This window comes from Doryrhamphus excisus, chromosome 8 (assembly GCF_030265055.1).
Source record: "Doryrhamphus excisus isolate RoL2022-K1 chromosome 8, RoL_Dexc_1.0, whole genome shotgun sequence".
NCBI lineage: Eukaryota > Metazoa > Chordata > Actinopteri > Syngnathiformes > Syngnathidae > Doryrhamphus > Doryrhamphus excisus.
This window is the reverse complement of record NC_080473.1, coordinates 3,715,833-3,737,735: the sequence shown is the minus strand read 5'-3', so window position 1 is coordinate 3,737,735 and position 21,903 is coordinate 3,715,833. Positions and strand designations below refer to the sequence as shown.

At 41.9% G+C, this 21,903-nt stretch overlaps 2 protein-coding genes and 1 long non-coding RNA gene across 13 annotated transcripts in view; 2 read left to right on the top strand and 1 right to left on the bottom strand.

Moving 5' to 3' along the window:
* Positions 1-10,319, top strand: part of npas1 (neuronal PAS domain protein 1) — an 86,730-nt gene extending 76,411 nt beyond the window's left edge. For all 11 annotated transcript variants that reach the window (XM_058079679.1, XM_058079673.1, XM_058079678.1 and 8 more), the window contains 7 exons: positions 2,970-3,147; positions 3,228-3,343; positions 3,878-4,074; positions 4,146-4,252; positions 4,953-5,100; positions 6,370-6,482; positions 7,638-10,319. In XM_058079679.1, the coding sequence (XP_057935662.1) occupies positions 2,970-3,147; positions 3,228-3,343; positions 3,878-4,074; positions 4,146-4,252; positions 4,953-5,100; positions 6,370-6,482; positions 7,638-8,734 (1,956 nt within the window). In that variant the 3' untranslated portion in view covers positions 8,735-10,319. The remainder of the gene's footprint in view (positions 1-2,969; positions 3,148-3,227; positions 3,344-3,877; positions 4,075-4,145; positions 4,253-4,952; positions 5,101-6,369; positions 6,483-7,637) is intronic.
* Positions 10,320-15,907: 5,588 nt separating this feature from the next.
* On the bottom strand, positions 15,908-18,783 carry tmem160 (transmembrane protein 160). The gene is made up of 4 exons (XM_058080533.1): positions 18,419-18,783; positions 18,325-18,349; positions 17,141-17,233; positions 15,908-16,785 (listed from the first exon to the last, which is right to left on the bottom strand). The coding sequence occupies exons 1-4, from the start codon at positions 18,650-18,652 to the stop codon at positions 16,487-16,489; spliced, it is 651 nt and encodes a 216-aa protein (XP_057936516.1). The 5' UTR covers positions 18,653-18,783; the 3' UTR covers positions 15,908-16,486.
* Positions 17,946-20,631, top strand: LOC131134867 (uncharacterized). The gene is made up of 3 exons (XR_009131488.1): positions 17,946-18,261; positions 18,440-18,771; positions 18,973-20,631. It is a non-coding gene; the product is annotated as an uncharacterized LOC131134867 (long non-coding RNA).
* Positions 20,632-21,903: the final 1,272 nt, after the last annotated feature.

Genomic DNA, 21,903 nt, shown 5'->3' with positions numbered 1-21,903 from the left:
ATAATTTTTGTTTGAAATAGGTGAGTTGTGTCAACTTTTGTTTTGTTTTTTTTTTTACTGCACAGCCTTTGGTTTCATGACCAAAGTATCAGTGAGAACGTTAAACGAGCCTTAGACACCCAACTTGGTCCACTTTCTTGTCAGATATCCAGCCTGTCGATGAAAACTTTAAATGTTTAAACAGGATGAATAAGTCAGGTTTGAATCAGAGGGAAACTCCAACATGAAGAAATGACACCTCTGATCTTTGCTAAAGCTGCGTAATGAAGTTAATTAATTCTGTGTATTATTCATCTCGTCCAATGTAGACTCTTTAATATCGTGGCACGTGGACGGATGCATTTAAAGGAGTTATAATTCTCAATGGGTGATTGATTTTAATGAAATTGGTAGACATGAAACAAAATGAAATAGCTGAACAACGACTTGACATCATACGGAGAACTAACATGTAAATAATATACGGTATTTTGGTTCATAGACTTGGAAAATGACAATAGCAAGTGTTTTAAAGTTGTATGGTGTATATTCCATGCATCACCTCAAACCTGTGTGCTTCGTATTGCTGTCAGTGTATCCTTGAGGAGCCCCCGGTCGTGTGTCCCTAGGTCTAACAAATGACTACCCTGTCAACATAACAACAATAAAATCAAGACATCTAACAATCAAACTTGATTATTTTCATTTGGACTTCTGCATTTATCATGTAGAGCAGGGGTGGGCAAATATTTTGACTCGTGGGCCTTATCGAGTTAACAAAATTGTCCAGGGGGCCAGAATATATATTTAACACACACACACTATTTTATGCTTATAATTTTCCTTGAATTATTTGTCTAATTTTATCTGTAAAAGTGTAATACTATCAGCTGTGTGTTCTCATGTCCCTTTGTCCAGGCGCACTTTAAACATCAGACCACATCAAACTATGTCATTTAATTTGACAGTTTTGTTGTTTTTTATACTAAATAAGACATCCGACTTGCAAATCATGTTGCCAGTTTGTATGTTAAAAGTAGAAATATTTAGAAAGCAACTGGCGGGCCGGATTCAAACGCTTGGTGGGTTGCATGCGGCCCCCGGGCCGTAGTTTGCCCACTCCTGATGTAGAGCTTTGCCAGAAGGCCACTGACTTACCAGGGTGACCGACCAAAATTAACCCATCAGACGACTGTGGTCACAGATACGTAGGCAGGATTAGGGTTGGGTATCGCTTACATATTATTGGTCATGGCCAGCACGTAGAGGAAGTAGGCTAGTCAGAGGCTAGTCCGAGGGTTTGCGAGTCCTACTTCACGGAACAGGTGATTTGTGACACTACACGCCAATCACATAATCTTTGGCGCGAACTGGCACCAGTGGACTCCAAGCATTATGTGTACTGCGTCATGTGTCAGTGACTTCGGAGTTAATTTAGCTAGAGCTGCAACAATTAATCAATGATTAACCGATTATCCAATTAACTGTTTTGTATGCAATAATTAGTTTTTTCATTTCATTGGTAAAACCCCTGTCTATATGTGCCCTGTGATTGGCTGGCGACCAGTCCAGGGTGTACCCCGCCTCTCGCCTCTCGCCCAAAGACAGCTGGGATAGGCTCCAGCACCCCCGCGACCCTCGTGAGGAAAAAGCGGTAGAAAATGAATTAATGAATGAATGGTAAAACCCCTCTGATTCCAGCCTGTTAAATGTGCCTTTTTAAAATTTCCTTTGTCATTTATGAAAGCATAGAAAGACATATTCCTAGTTTTAGTCAAAATAAGATATTCACTCACATCAGTTTTTGCCTTTTTTTCCCTAATACACTGTGGTGCAAACCACTAACTGGTTGGTTCATATTGATTTGGTCCTTCCAGGGCCTAAAAGATTACTCCATTAATTGAAACAAGAAGCTTCGGATTAATCTACTAAGAAATCTACTAATCGTCAGTTGCAGCCCGAAACGTAGCTCATGTAGATATAAGATTCGACTTATACCAAAAGTCGACTTAAATCACACATCACTCACACGTAAGTGTAGGACCACCTTTACTTCAAATTTGTTTTTGGCTTATTTGGACATTTTTTGGCAGCAGCACTGGTGGTCATCATTGGGAATTCCCTTTAATATTTTCAGAGTAGAAGTAGAGCCCTGGAGTGCTCCTAGTTTATGTTGCGGTATGTGGGATACTCCCAACATCCATCCCGTGACTGCCTATAGCGGAATGCTCTGGTTGCTCCCACCTTTTCCCTGTTTGGCTCCCCAGCTGTCCTTGAGGGCCTGCCGAAGCTCCCATAAAGCCCGCAGTAAATGGCTCTAATCCGGTAATAAATGGCTGTGTCCTACAGACAAGGGTGTGAGGCTGCTGCAGCCACGGCGTTATCAGATGGAATGCTATTGGCACACACACACACACACATATTCACAAATGTAATGGAAGCTGCGTGTACACATCACACACACACACTCTCATTTACACACGGCATTCGGCCTAGTCGCACCTGCTCCGATGGCGCTGCTTTTTATGGATGCCATGCAAGAGTGGCGCCATTATTACCTTTAAATGATTGGAGATTTGACTATGATGTATTGTGATGATGGGATCACACGGAGTGCTCTGAGCTCTTTATGCCTGCCGGGATGGACTGCCGGCGGCGACTAAATGAAGGAGCAGGGTGGGACGCAGGGGGGGGGGGAAGAAGAATAGTGATGCGACCTCAGGAGATACTTAGACTTCACCCGTTTTTAATCAGCACATACAATTGATTTTTATCTTCCCTGGTTATTTGAGTAATACTGTAGTCACTTGCTCCCCCGAGACGCTGTGTGTGCATGTGGGAATGTCTTACAACTGCCACACTCCTTGTTGAATTGTAACCCACAGCAAGGTTTCATTTTGCTGTCATAACACATATTGATTTTTCTTGGTGGGTGTGTGTTCAATGTGTGTGTGCTGTTTTTTTCAACAAGAGTGTGTGTCCGTCCTCAGGTGGAGCTCACAGGCAGCAGCGTGTTTGACTACATCCACCCGGCCGACCACGTGGAGATGGCCGAGCGGCTGGGGATCAGGCCTCATCTGCGGGCCGAGGCCGGCTGCCACACGGGGCCCGAGAGCGCTCCTTCCAGTTCCGCCTCAGCCTCCTCCCTGGCCGGGACGCCCGAGCCCGGTACTCTGATCACGCTGTCGGTAATCACTGCAACGCAGAGATGAACACCGCAGATTAATCTCCTTTTCTGTAATCCTCAGCAACTCCTTCCAGTCCTCATTCTCCTGCTGATGAGCCTCCCGACCGCGGCTTCTTTATTCGCATGAAGTCCACGCTCACCAAAAGAGGTCTGCACGTCAAATCCTCCGGATACAAGGTGACTCACCGTGCCTTATTTCCTTCATCCACTACACTGGAAACATCATTAGGTACACCTGCACAATCTAATCCAAGATATAATAATGCTCAAATTCATATCATTTTGGCATAGTCAAATATTACAATTGTAATGATATTGTTAAATCATAAAAAAATGATAATAATGTGTAATTTATACATGTTGATCACCTGCAGCTTCATATTATATTTAGTAAATGCATCTGATTCGGTTGTACAGGTGTACCTAATGTATTGTCTTTGTCCTTGTGTTTTTCTGCATGGAGGAATAACAAGCAGAGCCTTGTCACTTTGTTTTGCTCCACTAGTGTTTCGCAGCCGTGTCAGGATGGTCGTTTTCACTGTGTTTTATTGCTTTGACCTTATTTCACACTGAATAGCTGCACGCTGCCTTTTATCGCTCCGCAAAGCCCGAGCCGCTGCATTCTTCAGCATCGGGTTGGAATCTCTTCATCTTTGTAAGATTTAATATATTAATCCTTTTGTGCTGGACTTCTCTTGGATTCGCCCTCAGGTGATTCACGTGACTGGGAGAATCCGCTACCGGCCCACGCTGGTTCCGGGCTCCACACGCTCCATGCACCGACCGATGGGACTGGTGGTGCTGGCACACACCCTCCCCCCCTCCACGCTCAATGAGGTCCGCATGGAGAGCCACATGTTCGTCTTCCGGGTCAACATGGACCTGCAGGTCACGTACTGCGAGAACAGGTGCGGTCCCCTCGTCCGTGGAATTCTTACCGTATTCGGGTGGGAACTGACGTGTTGCATTTCATGTACAGGATATCCGAGTATATGGACCTGACCCCAGCTGAGGTGGTGGGACGCACCTGCTACCACTTCATCCACGTGGAGGATCTGGAGAACCTGAGGCAAAGCCATGAAGACTGTGAGTCCCTCGCTCACACACAAACTCAAGGAGAGCCTGTTGAAACCTCGCAGTCTTGGTGCGATTGGCGCCCTCTGCTGCCAGCTGTTTGAACTGCACAACTCATTCATAACCTCCCCAGCGGGTTTTGACACATAAAACTACATTTTTCACGTTACACATGGTGCCATTAAAGCAGGAGTTTCTTACTTACACCCAAAATGACTCTTCAATTGAAATGCATCATTGTTTTTTTCTTGTTACAAATTTCACATTAATTTACAGGTAGAGTAGAAGCTTGTATTGTGTTGTGTTTTAGTGACTTTGTGTCTGTTGAATACAGGATGTGAACATGTGTATTTAGCTATTGATGTGATATGGGGAGGGGGATAGGATTAATTAAGTTTGGCTTCTTCCTACTCCTTTTCGGACATGTGAAATTGTGAACTGCACACGTTTGAAATCAATGAAACCACAACCATTTTAACATTCTCAGCTGTCACACAAGTGTACTAATAGGTTAACCACAGTAATGATATGATGCTAAAAGTATTAAACAGTGTTTTAGCACTGATAATGATAGTGATAATGGGTAACAAAGGTACGATAGCAAGAAAGTTTCAGTGCATCAGTGTTCCTATTAAGAACCTATTGTAGCGTAACCCAATGAATGTGCACGCGGCAACTGTCTAAGCCTCATTCTTCCCCATCTTCTTCTCAGTGCTGAGGAAAGGCCAGGTAGTGACGGGCTACTACCGCTGGCTCCAGAAGAGAGGCGGCTATCTGTGGATTCAGTCCACGGCCACGGTGTCCATAAACCACAAAGCCCCCCACGAGCGCAACGTCATCTGGGTCAACTACGTCCTCAGGTCAGTTCTAGAATGATTGGAGGGAAAAAAAAACGTATGCATTAAATATGCGGGCTCCGTACCGTGTTCTGAGGGGCTTTGAAGGCAGAGATGATGAAATAAGAGGTTAACTCACACCTGCAGCTGATGAAGATCCCTGTTAAATGCCTGGGACATGAAAGAAAAATGCATCATCTTGACCCATTATGGGGGATGATTGAAGTCCTGACTGATATTTCACTATGTAAAGGCACAACAGGAGGTACACCTGCACAGACAGCGCTCCAGTAATACATAAGCACCATAATAAACTAAATGTGAGGTGAATACAGCCTCAGTCAAAGTGGAGTAGTGTTACACAATTAATGTCGGTCATTTTTTATTTTTCCTGCATTTTTTTTCTAAAAAATAAAATTATAATTACAAATAAAACAATTCTACATATATTACAAAATATTTTGTATTGATTAGTTATTATGTATTTATTTATTTACTTATAGTAGCACTCTTGAGAGTTGTTGGCAATAAACCTACAAAACAAATGCAATTTAGCATGTTCAACTGGACAACTATAAATGAAAATAATTATAATTTCAAATGGGGTTAAATAATTTTCGGCTATTTTCCTAGTTTTATTCATACTGGATGTGGATGATGTCATTTAAGTTGTGCCTAAATGTGCCATCGGTCAATTTCCTTATTAAATACTCATTATAATTTTTTTTAATTATTATTCAAAGCCAGACGTCAACAAAGTTCATGTTAAAACGTGCCTTACTCATTTAAATCGCACACCACCAACAGCGCAGGCTTGATAAAATATTCTTTTTTGTTCTTTTTTTTCCACACATAACACACACACACACATATTAAGAAGAAGAAAAAAAACACGCAAACAGGCGGGCCAGCAGTCAGACCAAAACAGGAGTAGACTGAATTTGGATGCTAATTGGGCAGAGGGTATATAATTACAACAAATGGATGTCAGAATTTTGGGGCATGAATAGTGTTTTAGTTAATTAGCGCTGTAATTACAAGAGCTCATTAACTTCTCCAACAGCCTCCTCCTTGTCACAGTGTGTCTCTACTTCCTGTGTGTGTGTGTGTGGAGGGGTTATATTTGCCAGTGTGTGTGTGTGTGTGAGGATGGGGCGGCCTAACTATTAGACGTTGTGCGGCTGATTATACGTCGCATTCAATTAAGTGACTTTTTCAAACTGTAAGTGCTGCTAGATCATTGACGTCCGCCTCTACGCCCGTGTTTATTTTCATTTACGTGCATCCTTCCAGTCGAACGGAGATGCCCGACACCCCTCTGGACCTGCTGCAGCTGCCAGAGAGCGTCCGAGTGGAGAGACTTCGAGTCAGCTCCCCTCCCACAAACAGCTCCCCGCAGGCCAGAGGTAGGACGCCGCAACATCCCATAATAGTCAGCAAAGAGGGCTGGAGCCAGGGCAGAATTTTGACCGAGGTGTTTTTCATGTTATTTGTCATTGTTTTTATTGTCACATTCCCAGAATTTCGGGGCATTTTTGATCAGTCAAACTACACGTTGTTACTCTCTCATGGCGCAACTCACCGATGTATGTGATGTGCTGAAACGTCAACACGATATTCAACCTTTAAGATTCAAAACTTAACAAAACTCCCCCTTTCTGAGCCTTCCAGGCTGCTGTACTACTCTATGAAATTAGCCAAAACACACATAAAGTTAAAAAAAAACTCCAAATATTAAGATTAAGATATGCCTTTATTCGTCCCTCAGTGGGGAAATTTGTAAATATCCCCTGAATATAAGAAACCCAAAATCCAGTCATATATTAACATCAATATTGCTTCAAATGGCCTTTATTTTGGGGAGATTTAAGTTTATCTTAGTCTTATCTTAGAGTAAATTGAAATCATTTTTCTCAGAACTTCCATAAACAAAACTAAATATTTTCATTGTATTATCTTTTTGTTAATTTTTTTTGTGTCATTTATTTTTGAATTTGTGTGTTTTATTATTTTATATAATATTTATACTATATTATATGAAAATGTACTGAATATTTTATTATTGTTTTTTATGATATTGTACATGGCTTTTTATGTCTATTAAGTGATCTCACAGCCATTATTAAATAATTTTGTTGAGTATTGTATTAGTATTTGTACTAATTAAATTATTTATACAATAAGTATTTCATATTTATATTGATCATTTCAAATTAATTGTATTTTTATTTATATTTTAGTATCTTTATGTCATTAAAAGTGAGTAAATAATTCATTTATGGGGGGAAAAAGGATATTTTTTAGCTATTTTTTCATCATAGAGACAAGAACAGGGATTTTATCTCTGGCTGTGGTGGTTCTAAACTTTTGGGGGGCGTCCATCCACTTTTATGAAGTTTAACCAGAGTTAAAATTGTTGGTAGGCGTGTTTAGCTGATGCATTCCTCTTTAAAACAACATATAACATGTGTGGGTCCATGCTAACCAGTGCCTTTACTTGAACCGGGCCGCCCCCAAATTTCGGGGTCTATCAGGACAGTAAAACCATCCTTCCTCCTCAGGCTCGCAGCCAGCAAAGAGCTCGGTGGGGAAGAGTGACCCCGACACAAAGGACAGAGAGAAGTTCGCCGCCGCCGCCGCCGCCGTGCAGTCAGACACCAGGAGGAAGCGCCTGCTGAGGCCCGATCACGAGGGCGCCCCCCCTGAGAGCCGCCGCAGGCTGGAAGAGCTTCGGCACGCCGAGGAGAGCGTGTCGGCATCCTCGGACATGGCCAGTGAGAGCGAGGGGGAGGAGGAGGAAGAGACGGAGTGGGAGCAAGGGGGAGACGGTGACAAATTGAAACAAGAAGACGGGGGAGGGAAGCAGAGTAGGGGGGGAGACACCCCGACGAGAGGTGAGAGGGGAGGGAGGGTGCACAACGGGCGAGCTGTGATCCAGCAGCTCAAAAGTGTCGTGACCCCGTCCCCGCTGCCTGGCAGCCCTAGCATCAAGACTGAACATGAAGCCCTGGCCACTGGGGGGCGCTGGGGGTCACACAGCAACCAGCCCCAACCCTCCCATGCACACACCCCTTCCAGCAGCCTTAATGGCGACAGCCCCACCACCCCAGTACCCGACTCCTCGTCCAGCAGCGAAGCCCCACCAAAGGGCTTGTTCACACCTCCTTCCCCGGCTCTGTCCCCAGTTATGTCTGTGTCCTCCCCGCTGCCTCGTGAGGAGAGGTCTGTGCCAGGGGTGGTCAGTCGGAGCGGCGGGGGCGGGCCAGGCGGGGGCGGGCCAGGCGGGGGCGGGCCAGGCGGGGGCCCTGACTTCGAGCTCCTCCAGAGACTGGCTGCAGGGGGCGCAGCAGGGCGGGTGCTCTTCCATCCCCTCGCCCTCGGCCCGCAGGGCCCCCAGAGCTTATACGCCCCCAGCACCATCCGCTACGCTCCCCCGGAGCTTCCCCCCTCTCATCACCACAGCACCGGACACGGGGACGGTCTTCAACTGCGCTCGGACCACCACAAGGGGCCCCCGCCGACTTTCTTTCCCCATCTGCAGCGACTAGCCGGCCTGCCGCCCTTCAACGGCTTCTCCCCTTCGGACAGTCCCTTCTCCTCCGGCCTGCCCTTCTGTATGAACGGATTGAGGGGGGCGGCCGGCCCCGAGGAGGACTGAGAAGATGACAAAGATGTTGAAAGTGGCAGGACATTAAGCCTCTGAGGCTGCCACTAATTGGACTTGAATAACTGGGATGTAAAACGTGTGACAAGGCGCCGCATTTGGGAACTGTGACAAGTTGACGGGGGCTCTCGGACAAAAAAAAAAAAAAAAAAAAATGGGACCACATTTGATGGGATCTCCCATAAGACTGTATGACAAAATAATGAAATGCACGTCTTGGGACGGACGACTTCAGTGTTTCTTCCACTCAGAGAAGCCATATTGTACATAGAGACAACAACCATGAAGACCCTCAGCTCACATAGCCTCCCCCCGCCCCCAAATGTCACCACAATTAACCCAATTAACACCCATAGAGGAAAACAAAGATGGACACTTGATGGAGAGACTTTTTATTATTGCAGTATTCTACCAATAATATCTTTTTGCTTCCTTTCAAATAGACGGAGGTGTTTTTTTCTATTGAAAAGAATTACAAAAAATAATTGAAAAGCACACAGACGGGGACAAAACATGAGACATTCCGTGATGTTTAAGGGAAGAAATGCAATTCTTTTCCGTTTGTGACGGTAGGAAGGTCCTTGGTTGAGCTCATTCATCGTTAGCGTTGTGTGTCATGGAAGCCATATTTTGTGTTGATTTGTGTTGTTTCCGCGGAAAAGCAGTGAATTCCAGTTGCACGGTGTCGTCACCAGACATTTCAAGTGGGAATTTGGAGCACTTACTGACATGCTAAAGCACTTCTTAAAGCCGTGCGGTCCTGTTCAAAGCTGAAAACAACGTCAGATAGCTGCTACACTGTGTGTGTGTGCGCGCATGTGTGTGTGTGTGTGTGTGTGTGTGCAGCAGAGGGAATAAATAGTCATTGATGATAAAGTAACGGACCATAAAAACGGGTCATAAAATGACAGCCATTAAAGTCTCTGTCGGGTCAAGATACACATTCAGTGTCAGCTATGGAATAGAACCCTCAATTTAAAAAAAAAAAATTAAAAGTCACTTTACTTTAGTTGGATTTTACTCATGAGTGGGGAAAAAATAAGTCCTTTTGTCTGAAATGATGATGGTTTGTACAAAAAGTGTGGAAAACATGATGCGATTTTCACCTCATATAGATGATGATAATAATAATAATAATAAAATAAGAAGCAACTTTTTTACATTCTTTAGCACTTTGAATCCCTGGAGATCATTATGTGAAATTACACCTCATTTCATTTTTATCTGCTTGTCGAGAAAAAAAAAAAACGCCATGCATTGTTTTGCTTTCTTTTTGCCTCCCTTTCTTCCAAATTGTGTGTGTGTGATGGGAAAAACGTATTGCGTATTGTCTAAGACAAAGTGCGCATATTGTGTGTGTGTGTGTGTGTGTGTGTGAGTGAGTGGGTGTTGTTTTTTATTGTTAAATGAAATGGCTAACTTCTTTGCCTATCACTGTGAATTTAACGCTACCCTCGCATCCTTGTGAATATTCCAGCCGCTTTATTGGACAAAATGATGATCAATGTAAAAAAAAAAAAAAAAAAAAAAAGAGAGAACCAGTGCTACAGATGACAATAACAATAAAATATTCCAGTCAGTAGAGGAGCACAGCGTCTTTCATATTGTTATTCCAAATGATTGTTCCATAATAGATTATCAATCCTACAGCACTTCCCAGCCCCCCCCCCCTTCTCCCCACCTCAACAAACTTCAACTTTTCCCAAGTATTGAAATGTGCTTATTTCACAAGCTCAAACTCCCCTTGAATTGTATTTGTCATAAATCCACATTTACAGTATTAAAACTCTCATTCGAGAAAAGAAATGAACAGCAGTTACTGTACAGCAGGGGTGGGCAAACTACGGCCCGGGGGCCAAGTGTTTGAATACGGCCCGCCTGTTCTTTCCAAAGTATTTCATTTAAACTCAACATACAACCTGGCATCATGGCTTGAGCCAACCTTTTCATGGTTGAAGTAGCTGTTTTATCAATTTCGTTATTTGATGTGGTCTGTTGTTTACAAAATGCTCCTGAAAAAAGGGACACAAGCACATAATAATAATAATAATAATTATTATTATTATTATTATTATGCCTCTCGCCTGAAGACAGCTGGGATAGGCTCCAGCACCCCCCGCGACCCTTGTGAGGATAAGCGGTAGACAATGAATAAATGAATGAGTAATAATAATAACAATAATGCAATTATTATTGTCATAATTATAATTATTATCATTATTATTACTACTACTACTAATAATAATAATTTATAACACATACTAGTCTGGCCCCCCCATCAATTTTGTTAAATCAACACAGCCCGCGAGTCAAAAAGTTTGTCCTCAAAATTCCCTCCTTTTTATTTCACATTTTCAACATGTTTCAGGTTCTTGGTTTGCAATATAATTCATATTACATAACAAAATTAACAATTAAATGTTGGAACATGGTGGACGTTTGATTACATGGGGGGGGGGGGGGGGGGGGCGAGTATCACGCCCGTAGAGGGCGCACGTCTGCCATGTGGTGACTCGATGAGGATTTGGTGAGCGCTGAACATGAGTACATTTTGAATTTTATTTCATTTTTTCCATGTAAAATTATTGTGCCACATACCTCATATACTCTCTCGCTTCTTAGATCTGTCAGTGCTTGTATTTTGTACCCTTCTGTAGTTCAAATCTAGTACTTAAAATTGATAGAGAAACATGTTTTGGGGAATACTTAAAATATATATGAATTAACTTGAATTAATCATCAGCTTGAATCTAAACTACACTGAAATTATGGCTTTGTTATGTTTGTATTTATGTTTTGTTCTTATACATTTTATATACATGAAGTATTTATCTCATACAAAATGTACAGCTTTACTAGTAGGAAGTTCTACTAAGATGTAGTACTACTCATGTTCACATACGTTTACTGAAAAAAAATGGTGCACATCTGCAGCAGAATTCATGTGAAAGATGAAAGAAATATCGGAAATAAATGATTAACAAATCAGGTGAGCAATGACTGCAATGTGCCCAAAGTCACAGAGCAAGCCTGAAAGCATCATATTGAAGCATATTGCTAAAAAAAAAAAAAAAAAAGAAAGAAAATAAGTGTTCAACCTTGACACAAAGCCATGTGGTGTGACTTGATGGATTCCACAAAGACTCAATGGCTTTGAAAATGAAGACAAAAACACAATATGTGTGTGTGTGTGTGTGTGTCTTATGAGAGATCATATGCAGGCGTGCCTCGTCGTTGTCGGTGTGTGTGTGTGTGTGTGTGTTGTCTGAAGCAGCCCCAGGGAGGGGCTCTGACATTGAAGACGGGTTAAATCCTGTTTTACATTCAAGTGGCGGGCCCAAGTTCATTAGAGTGAGGATCATTCCTCCTCAAGACCAAAGGAAGCGCATACTAAACAAGAGCAGTTGTTGGGGAGAAAATGCAACAGCCTATGTATGTATTGTACACCGAGGGAGGGGGGGGGGGGGGTATGTGGGGGGGGCATGCTTTCATTTCTCCTTTATGGGCTTTTTTTAAAAAAAAACTAAAAGTAGAGACAAGATTTGTACACTGCATGATCCAATGCAGAAGCTGATGCCTTTGCAAAGAAATAAAAATCCTAATATACTCCGTCGGGGGGGGGGGCATCGAAGGTCACATAGTGAAAAATGAAAGGATGCTACTTGGCCACTTCTGTATGAGTATGAACTTTTTGTTCTTTTTTAACACCAATTTTTACTATTTTTAAGAAACATTTCCAAATATTTCAGCTTAGTCTGAAATTTTTTATTTTACCTTTTTGTCATAACATCTATGTATGTATATTACATAAGATGTACTACTATAAAAGCCAGACATTAAAAAAAAATTCAAATCTGTGCGACTGAAATTACATTATTTTTCCCTCCTAAGTTTATTCTCGTAAAATTGTTCTTGTTAGAGTGCGACTTTCTTGTTTTCTATTTTGACTTTATGCACAGAAAATTTCAACCTGTTTTTTTTTCAGTTTCCAAACATTTGATTTCATAATAATGACTTTATTCCCATAACATTAAATTACATTTTTAGAATGTGCTGTTAAAAAAAAACATGGACTTTGGACACTCCTGTGCTCGGCTATGTGGCTCCCTCTGCTGGAGCTAGTCAGTCCAAGCACCATTTGCCTCGGTAACTAAATAAAACTAAAGTAAAATTAATGGAGAGGAATACTGGCACCTGGTGGTGTTTTTTAGGCATTGCTACTATTAATAAATATCTGAGTCAGGCAGAATAACAACATTGTTTACTTATAATGTTTGTTTAAGTTGTAAATGTTAAAAAAAGTAACTATTAATATTTTGATGCAGGCGGCATGGCGGTCGTGTGGTTAGCGCACAGACCTCACAGCTAGGAGACCAGGGTTCAATTCCACCCTCGGCCATCTCTGTGTGGAGTTTGCATGTTCTCCCCGTGCATGCGTGGGTTTTCTCCGGGTACTCCGGTTTCCTCCCACATTCCAAAAACATACATTAATTGGCGACTCCAAATTGTCCATAGGTATGAATGTGAGTGTGAATGGTTGTTTGTCTATATGTGCCCTGTGATTGGCTGGCCACCAGTCCCGGGTGTACCCCGCCTCTCGCCCAAAGACAGCTGGGATAGGCTCCAGCGCCCGCCACGACCCTCGTGAGGAAAAGCGGTAGAAAATGAATGAATGAATATTTTGATGCTTTGTTGATCTTTGTTGACTTGCTAAGCTAACTTTTAAGACTTTTCCAGCAGGTTGCCGCATCTTTGCAGGTGACTAATATGCGTGAGTGACAGGAAGAAAAGCTTCGAGGTAAGGTTGGCGCCACCCGTTGGCTCACGTGTAAATATCTGTCATGCAGATGAAAAATGATTCAAGTCTTGTTTTTTCCAAAGGGAATTGTTAGACGGCGCCGTAGGACGGACAGAGCCAGTAGTTGGAAATACATCAGCACATGGAAATGTATGGGAAAGAGTCCCGATATGGCACAGCCTTCTCCTTCCTCTCAGCCATAAAAGCCCAGCCACTCGGCTCCTAATGCAAGGCTGTGATCCATACTGCTGGCATTTAGCACCTCCGAGCTCCTGCGGAAAGAGGAGCACGCTGTTTGTGACTGTGGCGCTAGAGGTCGGCCACGGTGGATGGTGTTTGTCAGGGAACGCGCGTCTCTCGCCTGTAGGCGCCCTGCCCTTTAGACGCGCCAGGCCTCAGGAGCCTGCTGCATGCCAAGCAGACCTGTGCGGTCAGATGCAGCCGCCGAGGGAGAATGGGAGGGGGGGGGCGACGCAGGTCACGGTGACACACCCTGATGCGGCGTGGGAGTCCACGGAGGAGGTGAGTCTCAATAACGAAGCCTCATGTCGATGGCTGCCCGATATCGTACACCTTCGCCCTCCGGCGGGTTATCACAACCAAACGCCCACCTCTGTGCCCCCACCCCCTCACACACACACATATACAGTATATGGATATTCATGCATGCTCTCAGATGATGGGCTCATTATAAAAATTATGCGTGCATGTGGACAGTTTATACATCCATTGCTGGCTCGTATACCTAATACCGTCTTCTGGAATATTCATGGGGTGGGGTTGCTAACATGAAGTCTGCCTTGAGGGTTAATGTTCATGTTCTTCATTTGCACACACATTTTATTTAGTATTTCCCAATCAGAAAGCTACTGGATAAAAGGACGTGGTTCATTTTATCATCAAATATTCCAATTAAGGATGCTTTTTTTTAATTACAAAATGGTATCACTTCTAAAAAGGAAAACATGAGGGTTTTTCATACACAGTAAAAAATGTACAATACAAGCGTACACAAATGTATGTTATTTTATCAAAAGGCCTGTTTTGGCTTTCTTTTTTATATTTTTTTGCTTATAATATGCTTCAAAAATAATTTATTTTTTTTTAATATTGACCCAGTCAACTGGAATAACCTCATCCCAAATATTCCACTTTGCACCTCATTTGTGGAAAATATTCCCTGCTCTTTTATCCATTGGAGGGGAACAAACAGTGTTTTTTTATGACAAAAATGGCCTCGAAATATTAGTATAAATATTTAAAACATGTAAAAATATTTACAAATATGTAACACTGCGGTCGAGAGGTTAGCGCGCAGACCTCACAGCTAGGAGACCAGGGTTCAATTCCACCCTCGGCCATCTCTGTGTGGAGTTTGCATATTCTCCCCGTGCATGCGTGGGTTTTCTCCGGGTACTCCGGTTTCCTCCCACATTCCAAAAACATGCTAGGTTAATTGGCGACTCCAAATTGTCCATAGGTATGAATGTGAGTGTGAATGGTTGTTTGTCTATATGTGCCCTGTGATTGGCTGGCCACCAGTCCAGGGTGTACCCCACCTTTCGTCCGAAGACAGCTGGGATAGGCTCCAGCACCCCCGCGACCCTCGTGAGGAAAAGCGGTAGAAAATGAATGAATGAATGAATGAACGTACTATAGCCAACCATTTTCTATGCTGCTTAATCCACATTCAGGTGGGGTTATGCTGGAGCCTATCCCAGGTGTCTTCGGGCGAGAGGGGCGGGGTACACCCTGAACTGGTGGCCAGCCAATCACAGGGCACATATAGACAAACAACCATTCACACTCACATTCATACCTATGGACAATTTGGAGTCGCCAATTAACCTAGCATGTTTTTGGAATGTGGGAGGAAACCGGAGTACCCGGAGAAAACCCACGCATGCACAGGGAGAACACGCAAACCCAGACCTCCTGGCTGTGTGACCAACAGGCTAACTAGAAGAATCTATGTTCAATATTTTTCTTATACTTTTTGTGTGTGTTGGGATTTAAGGGTCAAATGTGGACTCTCATTTGCTGCAACAACAATAATGCTAAATCAGTATTGTTATTTATTACTTCCCTAGTCAAAGCTGTAATAAGCACATCTCAAATATTGCACTTTGAACCAGATTTCTGAAAAATATTGCATATTTTGTGTTTTTCAGACAATTTCTATTGATTTTTTAACCTTTTTCTAGCTTCTACCCCTTTAAAAATGTATTTACAACAACAAAACTTTCTCGCACTTGTGCTCAGATATGAGCTATCAGCAAGTAGAGCTAAACCAATCGAGAACTTCATTGGGAAAACAGCTTCATTTGGAACCAAGACTAATAAAAACATGATAAAATCAAGACTTTGTATCCTTTTATATGTTGTTTCACTCGGTGACACAAACACAAAGCAGTAAGTAAACAAATGCATGTACAAACAAACTCCAATCTACATGTATAGATTGTGTACATGTGTAAAGTAAAAACAATTTAACTACTGTACAATAAAAAATATTTTCAAATTAAAAAGCTTACACTGCTGTAAAAGCTGTAAGCCCTTGTTGAATTCTATTTAAAATAAAACAAAAATTCAAACAGGAAACGCATTCTCACACAAACTCACAGCGATGTATATTTCGGGTAAACACAATTCCACGCACGAGACGCCTCATAAGGTACGACTGCACAAACTTGAGTATCAGGGAGGTACTTTGCTTCAAAATATTGTGTATTATTGTACTTTTCAATGGTGTACAATGGCACTGCTTCATATTGATTACAGTGTGTGCAGGTGTACCTAATCTTATGGCTGGCGAGTGTCCATGATGGTGATGGGTGGTGTGAAAGTGGCCTTGTGATCGTTGGCTTTGGCCCACATCTTTATTTCTCGTGTAGACACACGCACACACACTCACACACACACACACACACACACCAAGAAGAAGAGCACTACTTGTTGCCCCCCTTGCCATCCTCGTCCTCAGTGCCACGGTGCCCCCTGTGACCGCGCCTCTCCCGACACTCCTGACACTCGTCTTCCTCCTCGTCTTCAAAGACTATCTTCACCTCCAGGCTGCCTATGTAGAGCGATACAGCACAGAGCCAGAAGAGGGCGACGCTTCCCACCATGGCGCCGTGGAAGAGCACAGCGGGCACGGACAGCAGCATCAGCCTGCGCAGGGTGACCAGGCTGCCGATGTAGGTGGCGGCTCCTAACGACACGCAGGCTCCACCCAGGGTGAAAAAGACTGTGGTAAACCAGACAGTGGCATATTACACTCTATCCACACCTTAAAGTGACAAATTGTGTAGTGTAATAGGTTCAATTTTGGTGGCAATCTGGCAAATTTCCTAGGAGTTCTTTCAGTTACAACCACTGGGAGTGGTAGATTATCTGTGCATTTTACAGTATATGTCCTGTTATGATTAACTATATTAGATACTGGATTTCATTTCAACTGGATGCGCGGGTTCCAGCCCTGCAAAGTCAAGTGTTTTGGAAAAAGGCTGCATTAATGCAGCTCCATTTAATAGCGTTTAGAGAGGCCTAAACTTGCAGTTTTGCAGCTTTTCTTGCCATGTTACTGCACAGAAAGTTGGTACCGTATGCCGCTTCTCTTCCCATTTCGCTCTGGACGAAGGCGAGGACGCCGATTCCAGTTGCTAGCAGACCATTTCTGAACCAAGACAGGAAACCTGCAAAAAACACAAACACATAATTGGCACTAACGCTACCACATTACATACATGTCAGACATTTTCTGATGACAAAATATTTATTGCTGTGGTTGTGTTGAATGGCACTGCGTCATACACTGGTTATGTTAAATATTACATTTATACTTTAATATTGGCCAACTAAATATATGATGCACACTATCAGAATGCCCTTTATTGTCATTTTACATATAGTAGAAATTGCATCAGCTCCATTTTCAGTGCAAGACAGTATGACAGTAAATGACAGTAAAAAATAATAAACAAATAAAAAAATAAGAAATTAGAATAATAAATAAAGAATAAATAGATGAATTAGAAGAATAAATAATAAAAAAGGGTTTACATTGTAGAAGACGACTGGTTGCCTTGGTTACATCTTGTTGAGGGAGATGATGGCTCGAGGAAAGAAATTGTAGCTTTTAATAGTAATAATAATCAACTTTAGCTTGCTAGTTAACTAAGTAGATAAACTGTTAGAAACTGTTACCATTTGGATAGCTAGCAAAGTAGTAATTATTGTATTTTGTTATGGATTGAGGTATTTATCTTTCATTTTTACCCTTTGGTTTAGGTTTTTTTTTGGTTAAGGAATGGTAGAGTCCGCCTCACCCTCCCTGAACCCGGAAGTATAATGCTAAGTATGGACTGGAACGCGGAAGTAATACGCCAACAAACACATGAACGCGGAAGTGGAAAGGAAACAAACGATCCTACACGTTTTAGCCTCCACTTTTAGTGTTATTACTTAATTTTTTAGGTTAAGGAATGGTAGAGTCCCCCCCACCCTCCATGAATCCGGAAGTATAATGCTAAATATGGACTGGAAAGCGGAAGTAATACGCCAACAAACACATGAACGCGGAAGTGGAAAGGAAACAAACGACCCTACAAGTTTTAGCCTTCACTTTTAGTGTTATTACTTAAATTAGCATGTTTACAGCAAAGACAATTGACATGACTGTTTGGAACATCACTATATTGTGCACCAAAAGCTGGTCCAGAAAGTAAGTGTATTTCCCCGATTGGTATAACTTATAGAAGCATGGTAAAATGGGATGGTTTGATACCTGTTTCGTGAGATTTTCTCAGTATCTGCAAGAAAACAAACTATAAGAGAGTAGTCTTTGACAAGTGACAAACAAGTGCTGAAAATGGGTCTACCAAAGCGTCCGCTCTGTCCAGATCTGTCATCTGCTGGTGCTGGTATTGATACTGCTGTGGCTGCTCCGGTCCCCGGTTCTGACTCTTCCCCCACGGCCCCTTCTCTCCGATCCGCCACCGCGAGGTGCCGTGTAGCCCTCCACTCGGAGGCCGGAGTAGGAGCTTCTCGACGCGGGACAACTGGGACGCGGCCATCGGCAACTGTCGCCGCATGAACAACCGCAGGAAGGCCATCACATCACTCGCTAAATCTGTGTGAGGCGGAAAAGTATCAACACGACCTCTGAGTGACCTCTGAACTCTCACACAATCGACGAGTAACCGGGAAGAGTGGGTGCCACGCTGTAAACTGGGTGAGTAGAATGTCCACAGCGCCCTCGTTAGGTTGATAAGGAAATGCAGGACTAAAGCAAAATAACATGTAAGTATACAGACTCGCCGCAGAGTGGCGCCAGAGGGTCACACAGGACAGCAATACACTGTTTAGAATAGTAATTTCATTGTTAGTCGAGTCTCACTTCCTTAGCGTCTTTTGTCTTTTTTGCTCTACACAGGGAATCTCACATGGGACTTTGTGTGTTGACAGTAGAGTCTCTTACAAGGCCAGACCTTTGATGTGATGCACAGCTGACCTTCTGCTAGTTGCACACTACTGTGTCGAAAACAATAGGACAGCAGTGTTTGTATACACAAATTCCCTACTTACAATTAGATATTCAGAGGAAAAAAACATGGTCATAGACAAAGGAAGAGGGCGGAGCAGGTGACACAAGTCACTCAATAAATGAACATGAAAAGTAACTATTTTTTATTCCGGTTGTATATCTTATTATACTTTCCTTTAGAAGTGTCACATTTTTAATATACTGTATTTCTCGTGGTCTGTTGCATATATTATTTTGACCCAGTGTAGTGTCCTAGTCCAGCCTAGATTTACATATCCATTGAAAGTCATAGTTTTTACCATTGTCTTTAATTTGTAAAACAACATATCACTCATGCTTAATCAATGACAAATAAAAAAAAAGTGAAATATAATATGAATATCCATCCTAACCAGAAAATAAAAACCATGTAAACAAGGGCACAACAAATAATAGTAATACATTAAAAATACAACATTTCAAATGAGTTCAACCAGAACGTTTGCACACAATAACTTTACATATACACGATGCAATCATTATTTACAAACACAAAATGAAGTAACTTTACAAAAGCTATGTTAAATACGGTACCTATATAGAACTACAGTAATCTACAACTACAGTTATGCTGTTTCGTGGTTGAATAAGGCCTTCTTACTTTAAAACAACGTATGATTAAGCAGATTTTTCTGACGAAATGAAGCATTTTCAAGCCGAAAAATATCTAATTGACCTACAATACAAATATAAGGCATTTAGAAGTTGCATTCAAATACATTGTATCAGTAATGTTTTTATTGTACAGAACAAGAAGTTTAAAAAAAAAAGGGGAAGAAACTTTCCCAATAAAAATAACCAATTACCTAAAAATGTCATCCAATACTTCTCTACAAGAGAGAAGAAATATGATCTCAGGGAAGAACTAAATTTGAAACACTTATATGCTAGGACTACGTTAAAAAGCCATAGCATTTCAGTATGTGGAATCAAACTATGGAATGGATTGAGTAAGTATCAAACAATGCACAACAATGAGCCAATTCAAGAAACAATACAAGCAGTTGATGTTTGCTAAATACAAGGATGAAGAGTCTTGAACCAGTCATGATGTGCTATATATATCACTATATTGACACTTACTATGGTACCCATTATGTCATTGTATGGTCATATCACCTCGTACTTCGGTACGAGGTACATTATTTAAAAAAAACAAAAAAAAAACAACCTTAAACTGTATTATGGAAAGCAGGAATTTAACAAATGAAACAGTTACTGATTGTAAAAGTAAACTGTATTACGGAAAGCAGGAAGTGAACAAATGTAATAGTTACTGATTGTAAAAGTACCAGATGGAGGGGTAGGATTTAATAAGCTTTGCTTCTTCCTACTCCTTTTGGACATGTGGAACTGTGAACTGATTATGTGATGCACTCAATTGTAATCTGATGCATGTTCAAATGAAATAAATCAAATGAAATAAAATTGCCATTACCATTACCAATGCTAATATGCATGAGTCTATTATTTATTTATGTCTAATATAACTTATTGTCTCTTATAATGTCTACTATATTGGTTAATATGCGTGTACGGGTTACTATAGGGTTGTTATGTATCTAACAATGTTTAAAAGCTATGCTAACCTATGCTGTAACTCCAAAAATATTCCATTCATAAATAAAGAATCCTACTTTGTGGGACCAATGAACAGCAATAAAGGAGGGCTTTATGCCAACATGTCAATATGCATAGTTTGCATGCATGAAAACATTAGACATTTTTTCTTAACATTTCTGTTATTAATTGGGCATTGCTGTACATTTCAATCAATGTGCGCTTTTCCATCTTAAGAGTTGATTGTAATTATTTCTTTCATATATTTACATGGAAGGTTCATTTTTTTTAATTATTTTTGGCGCCTTGTGGAGGCCATGGCGGCTTTAGCATTTGCTTCTACTACTTAATGAGCCAGCCGGCTCTGTTTTGACCAGTGCAGTCATCTCTTCAAACCTGGTAGCACACGGATGTTCCATGTAGTGGTACTCAAGAACCTTTTTAGCTTTATTTACCAAACGTTATGTTTACAGTGTTAGGTTTATCTCACATCGTGAGTACTGGGTGTACAAACCTTGAAAACTATTGTCTGCTAAGCAAAAGAGACAGTCAGCATCAACCCCTCGGCCTTCGACCTCCATTGTGACTGTTCGTTGCCCTCTCAGCTTTATTCCGGTGGTGTGAAGAGGAAAGGGGGAACATGCGGAGGTCAGAGAGGAGGAGATGTATACGTGCAGAGCTGCACTCGACTGGGTGCTTTCAGCCAGCTGTGGAGGGAGCACTGACCTTGACAAAGACAATACTCTTATTCACTTACTGGAACAAAATCATTCAAGTGCTAAGCAACATTCCAGGACGGCATTGTATCAAAATGTAAGTAACTTGGAGGCTGTATGTGACAGGATGTAGGATGCTTGTCGGTGTTATTTAATACTGCAGGTGTGAGAACACAGCAGCTCCTATTTATTTGTATTTGCTACAAGCGGAGCTCTTATGTTAGTGACTGCCTGCATCCTGGCCTGATGGGTTACATCCGCACCGGAGTCTCATTTACCACTAGGCAACCTTTCAGTATTTGGAAGATGTGTGCTTGGAAACATGTACTACACATATTCGCAAAGATTTATTGCCATCGGACAATAGGTCATGGACTTACGAGAACTAAGTCCTGTTTTGCTCGATGGCGGCCATGATTTTCAACCAGTCTTGCTCAAAATGTTTTTCTTCTAAGTCCCCAAAAGGTGGCTACCAAATTTAGTGTTGATTCGGTTAAACACAATA